General features: G+C 39.7%; 2 protein-coding genes across 3 annotated transcripts in view; both read right to left on the bottom strand.

Annotated features, from left to right (window-relative positions):
* The window catches only part of TMOD1 (tropomodulin 1), a 38,559-nt gene extending 32,500 nt beyond the window's left edge, over positions 1-6,059 (bottom strand). Inside the window, exon 1 of the mRNA XM_035902298.1 lies at positions 5,984-6,059. The gene's annotated coding sequence lies outside the window, so the exon portion shown is untranslated. The remainder of the gene's footprint in view (positions 1-5,983) is intronic.
* TDRD7 (tudor domain containing 7) overlaps positions 3,355-17,395 on the bottom strand; it is a 33,375-nt gene continuing 19,334 nt past the window's right edge. The window contains exons 5-15 of one of the 2 annotated variants that reach the window (XM_035902294.1): positions 14,766-15,334; positions 13,781-13,967; positions 12,370-12,481; positions 11,298-11,500; positions 10,990-11,124; positions 9,203-9,283; positions 8,907-9,041; positions 8,451-8,561; positions 6,471-6,961; positions 5,984-6,144; positions 3,355-3,813 (exon numbers count right to left, since the gene is read on the bottom strand). In XM_035902294.1, the coding sequence (XP_035758187.1) occupies positions 3,593-3,813; positions 5,984-6,144; positions 6,471-6,961; positions 8,451-8,561; positions 8,907-9,041; positions 9,203-9,283; positions 10,990-11,124; positions 11,298-11,500; positions 12,370-12,481; positions 13,781-13,967; positions 14,766-15,334 (2,406 nt within the window). In that variant the 3' untranslated portion in view covers positions 3,355-3,592. Of the gene's footprint in view, positions 3,814-5,983; positions 6,145-6,470; positions 6,962-8,450; positions 8,562-8,906; positions 9,042-9,202; positions 9,287-10,989; positions 11,125-11,297; positions 11,501-12,369; positions 12,482-13,780; positions 13,968-14,765; positions 15,335-17,395 lie in introns of both variants that reach the window. The other variant, XM_035902293.1, reaches the window with a different exon arrangement.

Here is a 17,395-nt window from a genome sequence, read left to right on the forward strand (position 1 = left end):
TTTTGAAAGTGTGCCCCTCCTTAGCCTTCTCCTATCCAGACTAACTACAAATCCTTCTCTTTAAGCCAGGTTTTCTAGACTTTTCACTGTTCTTGCTTTCATCTGGATTCTCTGTAATTAATCCACATCTTTCTTGTAGGATAGTGCCCAGAACTCTACGCAGGATTCCTGTGGAGGCCTTTCTAGTGGCCATCAGCACGCGGAACAGGAACTCCACCACCTGCTTGATGCAGACAAGCACCCCTGATGAGGTGCCATGCATTCATCAAAATAGAGAAACCATTCACTACAAACCCCAGACTGCTGAAAAACTAAAGGAAAAAAACCACACAGCATTATGTGTGAACTAACAACTTGCACAGAGCAGGCAGGTCTAATGCCTCCTAAGGGCAGCAGGCTAGCTACTAGTTACCAATTATGCTAACTACTTCATGGATCAGGAACTTCCACAAACTCAAAGTGTTCAACGTTGTGTGCAGCCAACACCTGCTGCATGTTTTTCAAAGCCAGAGCACAACATGCAGTCAAATAACGCTAGCAGGTCAGTTAGCAAATACACCAGAGAATCTTACAGGCTGGTCAGTGTGGTCAAAGACAAGTAACATTAAATGCAGGGGTAGTGATTGTGCCCCTGTACTCGGCACTGGTGAGGCCGCCCCTTGAATGCTGGGTTCAGTTTTGGGCCCCTCAGTACAGGAAAAACGTTGCCTTACTGGAACATGTCCAGAGGAGAGCCACAAAGCTGGTTAGGGGTCTGGAGCAAAAGTCTGATGAGGAGCTGCTGAGGGAACTGGGGTTGTTGAGCCTGGAGAAGAGGAGGCAGAGGGGAGACCTTATCGCCCTCTACAACTGCCTGATGGGAGGGGGTAGCGAGGGGGGAGTCGGCCTCTTCTCCCTCGTAACAGATGATAGGACGAGGGGAAATGGTCTGAAGTTGTGCCAGGGCAGGTTTAGGTTGGACATTAGGAAAAATTTTTTCACTGAAAGGGTTGTCAGGCTCTGGAATGGGCTGCCCAGGGAGGTGGTCAAGTCCCCATCCCTGGAGGTACTTAAAAGAAAGGTAGACAAAGTGCTTAGGGACATGGTTTAGTGGTGGGAAGGCAGGGTTTGGTTAATGCTTGGACTTCATGATTTACAGGTCTTTTCCAACCTAAACGACTCGACTTTATGATTCTAAAATCATAGCTCTGCAACTGAAATCACAGAGAGCATAGGTAGGAGACAGTAGGTAAGTAAGTTAACAGCAGAGTATGTGTAGGGTAATGGACTGGTAATGGATCTGCTTAAAGGCAGGGGTGGTACTGTACAGGGGGGATGAAGGCGGGGAGACATCAGTGCAGCTTCTGGATACAGTGCACGAACTGAACACAGCCTTGTGTAACTTTGGCCTGGGTGCATGCTCAATGCATGCATAAAATGATTCACCGGGTGGAGAGTGGTGCTCTTAGGTTTGCCAGTCAGTTCGGCTGCACTCTGTTTTACCAACACACAAAGCAGCCTGCGTGAACTCTGGTACTGAGCTCTGCAAACACGTAAGACTGCATGAATATTGTTCTTGCTTCTGATCTGGGCTTATTTAGACCCTGGAGCAGCCACCAACAACCAAGGAGAGGGTGAGGCATACGCCAGAAAGAGCAGACAACCAGCTCAAAAAGCGTCTGGAGTCTCTTGAACACGTGCCAGGCTCTACTCCCTAACACTGCAAGTGCAGAGTCCCAAAGCCCGCTCCATCAGTGCACAGGCACAAACCAACTACTGGCCAACAGCAGATCCCCAAGCCTCGAAGGATGCAAACACAGCACGGGCATTCCTCACACAACCAGACAAGTTTCAAAACAGTTCCAGCAAATCGCCCTGTGCCATTAGAATTATCAATGAACAAGCCATCAAACTTTGCAAGATTGCAGATGAAGGTGGCATACGCTCTTAGACACACAGGAAAACTCTCACTCTCTTCAGGAGCTCAGGAAAGTGCTTGTCTCACCCTAATGCCCTGCACCATTCAGATTTTCAGGCTCAGAAGCAGTCCTGCACAGAAGGAAACTTCTGCATGGAACTTTATCCTACAGCAGTTCATCATCACATTGATTCCTTCACATGCATTCTTCACCTTCTCTGCTGTGGCAGCTGAGGAGGGAGAAATTGGTTAATATGGAAAAATATTAGTATCTCAGGCATTAACGTAACTTCTCTTTCAATAGGGACACTTAAAAGTCTCACCTCAGCATACTTCAATACGGACAGGACCATGTTAACTAGCAATTTGCATTAGATTAGCAGTCTGTTCATGTCCCGCTGCCCGGCTATTCCTAAGGGCTCTGCTTACACCCTGTGTACAGTCCAGGCAGAGACACTCACCAGGCTTCCGAGAGGACTCCTTGCTCAGACCTTCTCCAGAACCACACCGGAATTAGACTAAGAGGGTGCAAATGTAAGTCTTACGTGCTTAAACAGCTTGTTTACTCAGAATGCTTGCATGCATGTTGTTTCTCCCATCCTAATGTTCCATACGCACTGCACCTTTCCAGTCAGGGTTCCCTTTCTCTCCAGTCTCCTTTACCCATGCAGACAGCATGCCGGTGGAATTTCTATTACTAGAAAGATCATAATAGCTATGCACAGCAGAAAAATCCCTTCTGCTGGCATTCACTGTGGAAAGCTTTCATACTGCATTTAACAATCTTAAGGGACTATGGCAAGCAAACTCAAATCCAGGCAGCAGACTATGAAATATAATCATCTCTACACCTTCTCTAAATATTTCTAAGGCCAAAAATAAAGTCGGCTCTAAAGTAGGCCAAAAATATAGTGTTCAGAGGACTTTAAGCACCGATCCATGAGCTTATAGGACATGGCTCACTCCTGTCTCCAGGGAGCAGCAGTCCTTGAAAGTTTCTCAGAAGCATCCATGAAAATGAGCTATCAAAAAAGAGGGGAAGGAATGCCTTGAATTTAGCAACTGGTCAGGGGTTGGGGTGAGAAGGGGAGTGGGGAATTCAGAAAAGTGGTAGCCTTGCTAAAGAACAGCAAGCAGGCTAGTAAGCACACAAAGTGCATACCCTTCTGGGATAGTTAAGCCCCACAAATGCAGTCTCCTAAGCAAGGCACTTTCAACTATTCAGCTCTTAGGAAGCTAAGGAAGGGGGAAAAACCCACCAATAATGCATGTCTCTGACACTAAATTCAGAAGTATTGAGGACTGCTTCCATGCTTTCCAAGTAATAAAAATGCTAGTTAAAGGGAGAAGTACCCAGTAATGGCTCTGACTAATAGGTATGAGATAAAAAGCCTTCCAAAATCAGGGAAAGATCACATGAATGAAAGTCAACATTGTTTATTGATAAATAACTCTTCTAATATTTTCACCCAAACATTCTAGCATTACAATGGTAAACAAAGTGCAAATTTTCAGGAAGTCAACTGAAGTCAACAGAACCCAAAGTTGTTAAACAAACCCTTTTCACAGAACACAGATTTTTTAATTTTATCACCTTCATGTCTCCAAGGCCATGTAGTAGTTATATTTCTTTTCAAAGCCTGTTACTAATTTTATTGCTAAAGAATCTGAGCTGCTACATTTCAGAGGTGGGGATTAATCATCCTTTGAAAATTCCACAAGACTTTGAGACACAAAATCATGAATCCATATATCAGTATCTGGAAGAGATGTGTCCACAAGAAATGTCACTATTTTTCGATCCCAAGAGTTAGTGCTTTCATTAACTGCCTCTATCTGTGCCACCAAGGGTTTCTTCTCCACAAGATTCCGAAACACTATTGATGCCTCTTCTGACCACTGCTGGCTTCTCACTCCTAGGACAAATGTAAAGTAAAATGGAAGGTCATTTATAGACTAGACCAATCTGAATGATTATGTTTATACAGAAGTGTGGGGAGTTCAAATACTTGAGAAAACAGATGTTCACGTGCTACTGAACGCAGCCTAACTCTAGAATAAAGAAACACACATACACTCAGTTCCCACACAAACAAGCTTAGGACTAGGACATGTATTTTTTCTTGAAGTCTAAAGGCATGGACAAGTTTGCAAAAGTGAAAAGCAAATGCACTGACTCACTGAGTAATCTACAGTATATCATGATCACGGCATATTAAGAAACAAGACAAAAAGGGAACTAAAGATCCTTTCAAAAGAAACTATTTCTCTGTCTTTTGCCTGAAATTACTTGTCCTGTTGGCCCTGCTTTAGATTAAATTTTCATCTCCAAACAGCATCAGCTACTAAAACATCTGCCAAACCTTCAAGTCCCTAACTAGATGTGCAGAGAGCAGAAACGAAGAGAAATGCCGCCTAAATGCCTCGTAACTGCTGCTATTTTTTTGAGAGCAGCACCCCACAAAGTCATGTCTGCTCAGGGCTGCGATGCCAGAACCCAAACAGGTTTTTGAATATGGCTGTAATCCACCAGGAAATAAGTGGCTCCTGCCAACTTGGCATTTAGTCTCCCCAGACCACTGCTGCTGTACAGCATCTCGACACAAGGGCTCAAATATCATGCATGAATACACAAACAGCTACTTATGGATAAAAGAAGCAAAACAGCAAGGTGACAACACTTTGCTTTTACTACTAGCAGCAGCTTGCTGCTGATAGGACAGGACAACTCAGGAACACAGCTCCTTGCAGGATACAGAAGGAATGAGAAGTCAACAGTTCAACAACAGTTAAGAAAGGGTAATTAATGCTAGGAAAGGGTGGTGGGAAGCAAACAAAGCAAAGGGGATTTTACAAGGAAATAGACCAGAGACTGAGAGGTAGCAGACATGAAAAAAACAGAGAGAAAAGTGGAAGAATAGCAAGACAATAGTTACCGGTCTTCCAGGCTCAGCTGGCCTGCTTTGACAATATGAAGAAGCTCAGAGGCCAACTTAACTAGCTACCTGGGATTCTGTGAAGCAGGAAAATTGGATGGCTTGCAGGCTCGCTCAGCTGGATCCTGTACTACCCCAGTAGACAGACACAGCTAGACATCAGCTTCATTTCAGCACTGCACTCCTAGGACCCCAGCCTGTCGGTAACACATCCATCATCACTAGTTTAAAGCAACCCCCAAGGTCACACCGAGGCTACGCAGGAAAGCAGATCCACAGAAGGCAACCTAGGATCACAGCACCAGTGCTGTGGCCTGTCGCATATTCTGTAACGGAAGTCTAGACTAGTGCTGACCAAACAGCAGCAGAAAGCAGCAACTGAGTAAGAAGAGAAGCATACATCTGAAAGCAATGCAGAAATGAAAGAAAAATTTGGAAAAGGAAAGAAAAGACAGCAAGGAGAGATTAACTTTTTTTTTTTTTCATGCTATTAGATGTGTATAGATTCTCTATGCCCCATATTCTCAAGGCAATTAATCTTACTTAAGTCTGTTGAAAGCCCCCACCCCCCCATGGAGTTTTTTTGTTTGTTTGAGAACACCAATATATTTCGGGCAACTCTGGATTCCAAATACGCACTGTAAATTTGGAAAACAGTAAATTACAATAGGGGCAACAGATGTAAGAAAAACTTCTCCAGAAACTCAGTGTCTAGTTCCTAACTTTATGTAGATTATCAACACATATAACTTTTACACTTCTGTAATGGGTTATACTTAAGGATCAAAAAAACATTTAGTTTTGATTTCCCTGGGTCCTTGGCATGTTAGATGTCACACACATTAAATGATAAATATTTATAACAATGAAAGGCAGCTGCTGGGAACATTTAAGTCATCTTCAGTTTTATACATGTTAACTAAAAGTGCTGCGTTAAAATAAACAAATAATAAAACAGAACTATCACTATCTATGTCAAGAAGAAAAATAGAGGTACTTTGATGACATAAACATGCATGCATGCTTGTTTTTACAAGCAGGTACATGCTTACTTTAGCTTTTGGCTTTGTCCACTTTACATTTCAGTTCATTTGGCATCCCCATTATTGTAAGACTTTAACAAAAAAAATTGTAAATGCTTACTACCTACCTGCAAGTTGAGCTGTGATGGCTTGGAAAGGTAGTTTTCTAAACGTATCCATGAGTGGCTGTACTTTCTCTATGCTGACAAACTCATGTTTACCATAGTCCAGCTCATACACCGACAAAAACCCGTTTCTAAGAATTCCTTTTATTACGACCCTGTACCACCTAAAAGGGGGGAGAACAAGAACAGACAATTTGAATTTGTATTCATACACTGTCAAGGCACCAGAAAAACAATAATGACTAAAAGACCTTCACCAACATAGCTCAGGCTTCCCAGATCTGGTATTACCTGAATAGAAGTCAACTCTTCCAACTGCAGTCTGGAAGCATGAAGAGGCTGCAACCTCATTTACCCCCTTAATCTCTCAGATATCATTGGACATCTGCCACCTTGTTAAGAATGCAGACAAAGCAGAGCTGGCTTGCCAAGCTTAGCAGAGCTAAGCTTGCCTTCAAAGATGTTGTTTTTAATTTAAGCATCTACTTACTGATTTTCAATTTTAGCTGCATACAGCTTGTTTTTTTCAAGGTTCACAGGTTTCTCTTCTGCCCTGCTATAGTACAAGATCATTTCTTCCATTAGGGCTTCCAGATTATGTAGCTCTTTCCAAGGCTGGACAATGAAGTGACCTGGATGGCAGGCCACTGAGACATAGACATCCATGAGCTCACCAGCCTTGGACAAGGGTAGAGGTGGAGGCATATCAATGGTAGACACCGCACTGCTGGGTTCTCTGGCTGAATCAGAGAAATTCTTCTCTAGCCTTCCACTAGTTAACCGTAGAGCTGAAACACCATCACTCGTCATTTTTGTGGAGCTAGTCCCACTGGGTGTAACACTCAAGAAAACATCCTTCTGATGCTTCCACAAGTCTGCATTTTTGATCTGTCGATTGATGCTATGATCCATGTCTGGGAAATTCTCTGGAGCAAACAAGTAAACGTGTGCAATTCCCTTTGAACCATCCTGTTTAACCACCTTGGAAAACAAAATACAGTTTAACTCACAGTTAATAACTATTAAATGCATATCTGATTTTGTACAGAAGACTTTAACAGAAAAGCAGCAACAGTTCATTGCATTCTATATGCACAGAAGTATTTTCAAGGTTATCTCAAATACGTTAATGACGTTGTTAGATAGTAAGCAACTCAGAGCAGCTAAAAAGAGCATTTGCAGCTATTCCACTAATGTAAAGGAAATGCAAGGCTTGAATGGAGTTTTGCTCTGCTCATCAGGTTCAATCTCAGTACTGAGTGTACAATTCTAGCATTCTAGCTCTCAGGAGAACAGTAGCCAGTGTCCATACAGATCTAAACAACTAATTAATGCTATTAAATATTAACACTTAATCCCTCAAAATTCTCTTCCTGTCATTATGGGAGATGAAGCCCAGTAAATTAAGATGAAGGCCATTACATTAAGGATGAGAAAAAAATAAAGATGAAAAAAGCTTCCAGGTTTGTATCATGCATAATTTTCAAGCACTGACATAAAACTAGGCCCTATTCAACATCAGATACACTAGCATTATTGACAGTAAAGCACTGAAATTTTAACTTGACAAAGTATATAACATTTCTTTACAGATTCTTCCATTGATTTTCCTAGCCAGGACAAAAAACTTCCCACAACTGAAGCACACATCTGTCGTCTCTTATTTAATCAAGCAAAAATCATTACCAAACAAACTACCTTGAAAGAGGATGTTTAGAAAAGCCAGATGCAGCAGTCCCAGACTAGAGGAGCTATGTTTCAATTATACAGTCTCCAGTGTTAAAGCAAGCAAAAAGGTAAAGGAAAGCTACAAAAAAAGTGCTGTGGCAGTATCTGGAATCAGAATTTTAAGAGGAAATTAGCTTTGTTTAGTCTGTAGCTAGTAATACATTTCATTTAGATGGTGTTTTCAGTTAATTAAATTGGATAGGATACATTCCAAGTGGAAATAATTGTATCTCAAAGATAAGAGCAATTCTAAGTATCCAATAACATATACTAAATCACACTGGATTAGAAAAAGCAAACAAAAAATAAAGCTGCTTTCCAAGATCAGAAGGAGAAAAAGCTATGCGCATAAGAGGCATAAAAATAATTTAAGATTAACTCAACAGTTGTATCTTTTTATGCGGCGAAACATTAACAACTCTTTCTTTCTTACCAGCTGGTAGAATAACTCTAGCTGCATATTTGGATTGGGACAGCAAAATGTGAAAGGCTAATGTGAAAGTTGCTAAATTCTTAGGCAGAAAAGAGAAGCTTCTAACTGACTTCTGCAAGTAAGTTTTATGCCAAATGTCCTAAGAAAAGGCCTTTGTATAGAATTTATGTCCCAAGAGCTGGCTACAGACTTTTAAACTTCTACAACAAAAATCAACTTGATGAGTGGTTAAGCTTCTAGAGTTGTTCTTTCAATGCTCTTTCCACACACCTATGGATTTCAAGTCACACAGGCATTTTGAGTGTTTACCTTCATGCTAAATTCAGGACAATTCATTACAGCGTCTCTCAGCCACAGCACGGCATCTGGAGTCCACATGCCAGTGTTAGGAGGCAGATCTGCTAGGCAGCATTTTATAGCCTAAGAACAGAATTAAGTATACAGGATGTAATTTAGTAATATCGAAACTAGTCCACAAGTTCCTATTCACAGAAACTTCACTAATGCTGATCGATTCAATAATGTATGAAAAACAGAAAGAGACAGAGGAACATGCAAAACCAGTACCATTACACATACACAACATCCTGTCAATACATAGGACTACATATATATTACATTTATTTCAGGCAAAGATGCACAATGAAATACACTCCAACGTTGAATGCTATTAAACAAAGCAAAAGTTCATTACATAAACCTTGTAGCAGCACTACAAACCTGCCAAGAGATCTAGCATAGGTTAGCTTTAACATGTCTTTATACCTGAGGAGGTATTGCAATTACTTCTCTAAGGAATTGTGGTGGGATTTCTCTAAGCTCTGATACTTTTACAGTTGCAACTGTTCCAGTATCCATGAACTGCACATCAAGTGCCCGTCTAGTGTGAATAATTCTTATCTGAAAGAAGAAAGCAAGAGCATCATTTTGAGGTTAAAACACGACAGTGAGACATACACTGTAGTAAGTTTCACAGAAACTAAGCCTTCAGATTTAGCTAAACAAAAAGAAAAGACATTTCTGCGGGGGAAAACTGTAGCTGTCCTTTGAATACTTCTTACCTCTACACGTGCCCATTTTCCTTTGGAAGGAAACAAGCAGATTTTGCCACAGAAAGGTAGTGATACGTTAAACTCAGGTGTCTGCTGCAAATATAAAGACAGAAGTTAAAAAGCATGGAGCTATTGCTATCTGGCACTCAACTAACCATTTAAAAAGCCACACATGGAATAAACAGTTCTGAGAAGCAAAAACTCTGTTTCAATATAAAGTCTCTTTCCAGCCTCAGAAGCATTTGTTATCGTGTTGTTTTAAGCTTCCCCAATCAGTAAAGCTTTAATTCCAGGCTGTATATCTTACAGGGAAAACAACAGAATATAAAGTGCCGGGGAAAAAAGCCATGTTTTGAAACACAGAATATGAAATCACTGACCATTACTTTAATATTCTGAAAAGCAAGAGCAGTTTATGAAGTTTAGAGCTGTGACAGACAACGGAAGAAGCTCCTAAACCTACATTCTAGAACACATAATTTGTTGAGATATTTAATAAATGAAATTTACTACTGACTCAAATGGAAGTCTCATGTGGGTGGCATTCACCATGACAATCCCAAATAACATCACAAGACAATGGCTACACTATAAAATGCATGAAGAAACTCCATTTGAAGACTCATCAACACCTTAGTTTGTTTAAATTCTCAGGCAAAATAAAAACACTCAAGATAAGCTGCAAAGTCAAGATCGCTTCTTTTACCACCATATACGGATTGATGCTAAAAGATTCTGAATGTCAAGGTCTCTCTTTGATAGCAACAAGAACCTAACACACATTCTGTCCAGAAAATCTGAATTTTTGAAACACCTGAATACCTGTGTGGCTGCCAGCCTTTGTGTCACTAAACCTTTCAGGGTTCTATATGCCTTCCTTCAGTGTTTAGCTTGCTTGAAACTGGATCTTGATACCTGAGACATGTTCAATATAAAGTATTTCCAGATGTTGTGTGTTCCAGAACAGGTCTAAAGCTCAACTTCTACACCTAAAAACACTTTGACAGAGTAGTTTCACAAGCAGCCATTTTAACAGGACCTTCAAGGATCTGTATTTCCTGGTTTGATTCTCTAAGGCTCAGTTGAATGTTGAACAAATTAGATTCTCTTAAGACTTCTTCTCTTTTGTATAAATTCCCTTGAGTAAGGGTTGTTGCATGTGTCTGTAAATGGCCAGTAGAATGTCAGACTTCTCTGCCACATGCCTATTTTAAAGCAATGTTAAGACGTCTCCCTATACATCAGTTTTAGCTGCAATTTGCCACAACATTAAAAAGCTAAGGGTACAAGGACATGATGTGCAGCAGATCAGATCAAAGCTATCGAATCTCCAAGGAAGCCATGCTAAAAAGAACAGACCTTAGTACACTGCTTTTATTGTCACCTTGCAGGGTGTGCTGTGGGCCAGGCTGTTTACGCACCTCAGCTCCATCATGTAAGTAAAGCTTCCAGAAGAAAAAAAAAAACCAAACAGCAGTATCTCTACAGCCTTTCTACCAATCTGGTGCAGTTTCCATTGAAAGCTTCCCATTATGACCCATATTGTTACTGTTCTAACTATTCAAGGAAAGCTGTAAGTAGTTACTAAAGCCTTAGAGACAACTTGTGAACAAGAATGCATCAAAAGACACTTTTCACGCTGAAGGATGCACTCCAAAAAACTAAGAAGAGAATGCATAACCTTTTTGAATAGTGTTTGGCTACCTCAGAAACTTGAACTTACGTGCAATGAGAATGATTGGTCACTCTGAAGAAAGGCTACACAATGTCACCACTTCTCTTGCCATAGAACCTACCTTGTGGTGGAAGTAGTCTTCTAGTTTCTGCAAGATTTCAGAAAGTCTAGACAAGCCTTTAGATGGCACTTGGCAATACAGGCTTCCATCAGAGAAAACACTGGTTACTCTAACATTCTTATATAGTGCATCTACCTGCAACAGTAAAATTTTGACAAGAAAGGAGAAAAAAAAAAACCCAGAAACACAAAGTTAGCGAATTTCTGAGTACTGTTTTTTGTCCATCCAAGACCTTAGCAGTTTGTCCATCCAAGACCTTAGCAGTCAATGATTTTTAATGCATTAAGAAGGAAACAGGAAAATGGTACCTGTAGGTGCAGTTCAAGTGACTTGTCATACAATGCCTTCAGACAAGTAGCATTGATGTTGATATCGTCTTCTCCGGAAGTGTCATAGAGAACAAGAAGTGGAATATCACTCTTCTCCAGTATTTCCACAGCAAATATCTTGGAGCATGTCTGCAATTCCACAGTTTTTACTAGTACAGGATCATCACAGAAGACTTCCAGTCCTGTAAGACACACCATACTTTTTATCTATCACTGTATTTGAAGGGAAAAATAATAACCAGGTCTGTGTTCACAACAGAAATCTTTCCAAGAATCAGGATGTAGCAGAAAAGTTGTACTGCACCCCTACTTGCATTCTGCTTAATTTCCATCTTTTTAACACAGAAAGCTGCCTTCAGGGGGAAAAAAATTACAACAACAACAAAGATCCTCTTCAGAAAGAGTCAAGGCAAATGTGTAGAGAAAAAAGGAGTGCAACCAAGTATTAAGAAAACCAACCAAACAAAAAAAAAGTTCATTCATGACAATTTTATATATTTAAAATAATATATTTTTGAAGTTAGAAATGCCTACCAGTTTTAGGAAAGTAAGTGATTTCTAGTAGAGTCTAGGAAAGTCTGCAAGTACTGAAATGGGAAGGATCACTTTAAAATAACTAAATAGGATCATGTTTAGGAATATTGCCCAACCTGGCCACAACAGATGCGTCTCATTTGTGGAAAAAGGGGTTGTGCTAGTTAATTGCTTCACACAACAGTAAATGTTTCCTTATATTTCTTTAGGCTCGCATATATTAAAGGGACAAAGACATTGAAGCTAAGTGCAGAAACAACTAGGCTGCGTTACAGACGTACTGGATATCAAGGTCTTCTAATCTCAAGGTTTCTTTATAAACCCCTCCTTCACAACCTTCCTTCCTTCTTTTTCCTTCTTTCCATGCATACCTGTGTCTGCTTATACTGTCTGTCTTGGACAAAATCTAACATACATAGGATTATTACAAACAAGAATCAAAACTCCCAGGCTGAGATGCTTCAATCCATAAATTGTGCAACAGCGAGCTGTAGAGTCAACACTGGCCTTCTCTTACCTGCCAGTTTACATTTTGCAGCTTGAAATGGAAGTGAATGGAACTGTTTCTGTAGTTTGTACACACTGTTGCTTTCAACAAACTCACTGAAGCCATGATCAACATAGCATACCTGATAATGGAAAAGGTAATAAAAGTGTAAGATCGTGAATATAATTGTAAATATGTTTTCTTGAGTCTAGGGAAAGTGTATTCAGTTATCACCTTCTCTGTGCAGCTGCAAACAAATCACTTTTCGCCAATTTAGTACTATATAACACCATTAATCTCCTATTTATTTCACTGCTTGAATGTTCAGAGTTATCAGGGAAAGCATTCTCAAGATCTCTGTAAAACCCTCCTCTCCAACTGTTCCACAGAATCTCAGCTTTTAATAGGAACAGTGCTGCTGGAAGGACTCAGCACATATTACCTCAAATGACATGAAGAAAGGTAATAAAGCAGCAATTTTTATTTGTAAAGTTTCAAAAGTGCTGCAAGTCCAATACTACTTACATGCCATTCTATGTTTTGCCTTTTGTTTTTACAGTGTTAAGAGAATAATATTTATTTATGTTTATGCTAACTTTGATACAAATACCACAGTCAATGCAGGCAACAAGTAGGGAAACTGCTGATCGGCAGTGAATACTTGGAGCTAAAGTAAGAGAAAAAAGGCTTTGACAGGACTTTTTACATCTTTTTTCTAAACTCTTATCATGCAAAATGTCTGCATACCAAACACTGAAAATGGAGTCTGGGCACTGTGTCAGAGGATAGTCAGCAAATGCTGCAATGAAGCAGTAGCCTTCTTTTGGCTGATAGCTCTAGCTAGATAGAAATTTGGAAGCAAGCTTGCTACCAATGTCCTTGTCACTTCTCCAAACTCAACAATTTTTCACAAAACTGAGTTCTTAACGCTCTCCTACAAGTTCCAGCTGAAGGGTATCACAATAACTTTCAGAAAAAACTTAATTCTAACACATGTGCTATTTAAATATTTATGAAATGAATCAACTTTAGAAGTATGTTAAGCAGACCTGGGCTCACTACGGGAAGAAACAAAAAATAAAAAGGTATCATTTATGTTTGACTAGGCAAGAAATAACTGAGAAATTTGAAACTTTTTTTACAGTTCTATTGATGTTCTAGTTTCATTGTGGACGGCAAGAAGAGTCTGCTTGACTGAGGAAAAGTTTAACAGAGGAATTAAATAATCTCAGAGGAGTTGTACTAAAATGTACACTGGATATAACCCCCAGAATACCAGATCTGCCTGGAAGGGAACACAAGCATATCCTTCTCATTGTCTTGCTATTTAGTCCATGTAACAGATACTTGGGTACAAGACATATTTAGGAATTGACTGCGTATCTAAAAAATAAGATTGCTTCAAGTCTTTCTCCAAGTGCCAAAAGAAGTAATTGCTTGCCTTTATTCTGTTGTCTTCTAGAGAAATTATCCGAGCACGCAACCAGGCGTCTTCTTCAGCATGTACTGCAACGAGTTGCCCAACGCTCAGCGATTGAGCTAGTGACACTGTACTATTCTGACTATAGTATGCTTTCATGTCATCTTCCATTTGTTCCTGGGCAGAAGAATAATCTTTTCCCACATACCTACAATATTTTACAAAAAAACACCACAGGAGTTAGGATGTAACTTCAAAAAGCTGGATAAAACCCTAAGAACATTTATATGCATATATGGCTATGAGTGAATTATGGTATATACATTTTCTAAGCACATCAGTATTCAGACTCTTTTCCCATTAACAGGGCTATAGAAAAGTAACTGACATAAAATTTAGCACTTATGTTGACAGGTAAATGTGGTCCAGCAGTGTATAATCTAACATTATATGTTATATATATTTTTTTCCTGTACTGTTGTACAGTAACAATTAAGTAAGATAGCCACTACAATCCACTTCTTACACTGTCCTGATTAGCAACCAAACCAAGAAGCACTAGTAGGTTATTGTTGGATGGAAGCTCATCTGTCTCCAGAAGTGAAAACTGCAGTGTAATCTGGACACAAGTCCAGCTCAAGTCACACCTTGACTAGTAGTAAGTCAGTTATAGAAGTTAAAAATATTTTAGTAAGCATTGCAGAAGTATCTGAATACCTCTGTGTTATAGTACGGTTATTTTAAAGTCTTCCAATGGCAAGTCAAATCTGCTTTGATTCTCAGACAAGTTAATGATAGAACTGATCAGGTCAGCACAGAAAAAGTTCCAGAAAATTTCCATTTAAGCACACAAACAAAAGGATTCTGAAATTTCGTTATCAAAATAAGTAAATAACAAAGTCCTCCAACCTCCTGTTTATCTGTTCTCTTATGGCAGACCTGCACATTATGAGTATGTGGATTTATAAATTAAGCAAAAAAGATAGACTGTGAAGTACAAACTTGCCTAATTAAGACGTCATTAGTGTTTTTCAGTTCTAACACCATGACGGACACAGAGCCTTCCGATGGAATGATTAGAGGAGGAACAGTTATGTTCTCTGGATATTGGTCCTTGGACTCTTCAGCTGTGGCCTTCACACCATCAGGCCTCTGGACTTTCTCAGTGACATTCAGGTTTTCATCAGTGCATCTTTGGGGTTTAGCATAGAGGATGGCCTTTCTGGGGGCTTCAGATACATAGTCCACTATACATATATCTGAGAGCAGCTCTAGATTATTTAGAATGTCTTCTGGAAATTTTACTTGGTAAGTGTCTTGGTACAATTTGGGAAGCGCATTAGCCCAAAGACCACTGGAATACTTCAGCAAGATGTTAACAACTTTCTGCTTGAAGTCACTACTAAGTGATGCAGGCGTGGTCTCCATATTTGGTTTTAACAAACGGTCTACTTTTGAAGAAGGAACATTCTGAGATGCCTTTTCTTGCTCTGTATCACTTTTTGCTGTCGGTGGTATTTTCTTAGCAGGATAAAGAAGCCCATCCATGTGATCACCCCTGTGTACTTTCTCCACCTTGGAAAACAAAAAGTAGAGTCAATGATCAGTTGCATCTCTAAGTCTAAATAATTTTGCCAATTGCATTTTTACAACATGCATTTTACACAGACTTTGAAGTGGACATCCACAGGGAACTAAGCATGAGGCAGTTACTACAGGGCAGCATTTTTGTAATGCTTCCTCCTCCATTTTGAAGGACACATATGACCACATCAGTACAGGGCAAATATCTAATCTATGCAACACAACTCAGACTTGCTTCTAAACAAGTATAGTCTCTCTTTTCTCCTAGAAGGACCAGAAGATGATGAAATACTCCACAAACTTAGGTCTTTTGTACGTTAACCCCCCTAATCTTCGACACAGGTGAGGATATCACAAACTAGTTTCTGTCTCAGTTTACTGAGGGAAGGTGGATTTGATTGTATACTTAAGAAACAAGACCACACCTGTCAGGCAGTGTTGTAAAGGCTATCTGCTGTCACACTCAGGGAATTATTGTTTCTTTTAAAAAGTTCTGATATTAGGGAAGAAATTTCTGGATCATAATAAATTTCATATAATTTTAAACTATGACCATAGCTTCCCTCTGGACCCAGATGTTTTGCCAGTCCATATGTCTCTACCTCTTGCTAAATTCAGTAATAAATATTTCACATGGTCTGACATCACAACCTTGAGAGCACTGTTTGAGAACTGTAGAAACAAACTTGCAGTAAAATTCCACTTCCTAAAGCTACGCAGTTTCAACCTAGATCAACCTAACAGTAGCTTAGCAGGAATATCTATGTGGAATTGAGGTAAAAAAAGCTCTCAGTGTTTTCACATTGGTCCCAAAGCAAGAACAACTCCTGCAATAAAGTTATTAAGTTTTATGTAGCTCCATCTTGATGTTCCTTCCTCAGAGGAAACAACTCTCCTGAGTCCACATCACACCAAAGTCCTTTTCAGAGGCAGATCAATGAACAAAACACTGAGGAGTTGAATTACTTGCTACTACTCAGGGGTAGCATGTACCTTACTATATTGATGTCCATACCTATCAGAACTTTATAAATCTTGCTAAAATCATTCTTTGCTGTTCTGTCTTAGCAACATACCATAGAAGCATAACAAAAACAACTTTAAGTATGATCTTACATAACAAGAATAATACGTGTCACTCATCAAGATAACATTAACAAGAACATTTAGTTACAATACATTGAAAAAACTGAAAAAAATGGCCATTACTGTGTCAAGAACCATGTATTTTCTCCTATGTGTACCTCTTCACACTCAGCCCAAATTGCCACATGATGATTTGAGTTGAGAGAGTCAGCAAAACCACCTAAGGGTTACTGCACAAGTGCACTTCCATATGCTTGCAGTGCATTACATTGTCTAGACTGGTGCAAAAGCAAGTGATCAAATGGTTCTTGGGAATAGGTCTTGGTCAACTTCCATGAACACTAGCACATGTGCTGTCTAAAACTGACACAGAGGAAATAGTTTTCACAGGCATAAAAAAAATATTAACCACGTTAGAGAATTCTCATGCATTGAAGGTGGCATGTCTGAATGCTTCTTTATCAGAGAAAACCAAAGTCGTAATATTTTCTGCGAGAATAAGACATGAGAAGGCAAACAAACCCATCTAACAACCCTCAGCATTCCAAATTAATGTCAATGAGTCCACAAGCTTTAAGACTCGAGTCTTTTAAAGCAGGTTCACTAAACCAAGGAGACATTCTGTCTTATCTGGGGGACGGGAGAGGTAGTATCCTATAAACATCCACTAAAGAATATGTATCTACTATAGGATAAAATACAAACAAGTCATATAAAGGACTTCAGTGTACCAGTGGTACATTCACCAAGTTCTTAAGCATCTCTGCTAGCCAGCTTGATGCAAGAAATGACAAAACATGTCTAGCCATACAACCCAGAAACACCAGAGGTGTCTTCAGTGATTCATGACAGTAAGAACCTACATTTGTACCCCCTGGTATCAGGAATCTTACTGGGCCTCTTGAACCACAGCCTCTTGAAGAAAGGAGCTTGGTTAAAAAAACAACCAAAAACTTACAAAGCTTT

Source organism: Egretta garzetta, unplaced genomic scaffold (assembly GCF_000687185.1).
Source record: "Egretta garzetta isolate BGI_Z169 unplaced genomic scaffold, ASM68718v1 scaffold709, whole genome shotgun sequence".
Lineage (NCBI taxonomy): Eukaryota > Metazoa > Chordata > Aves > Pelecaniformes > Ardeidae > Egretta > Egretta garzetta.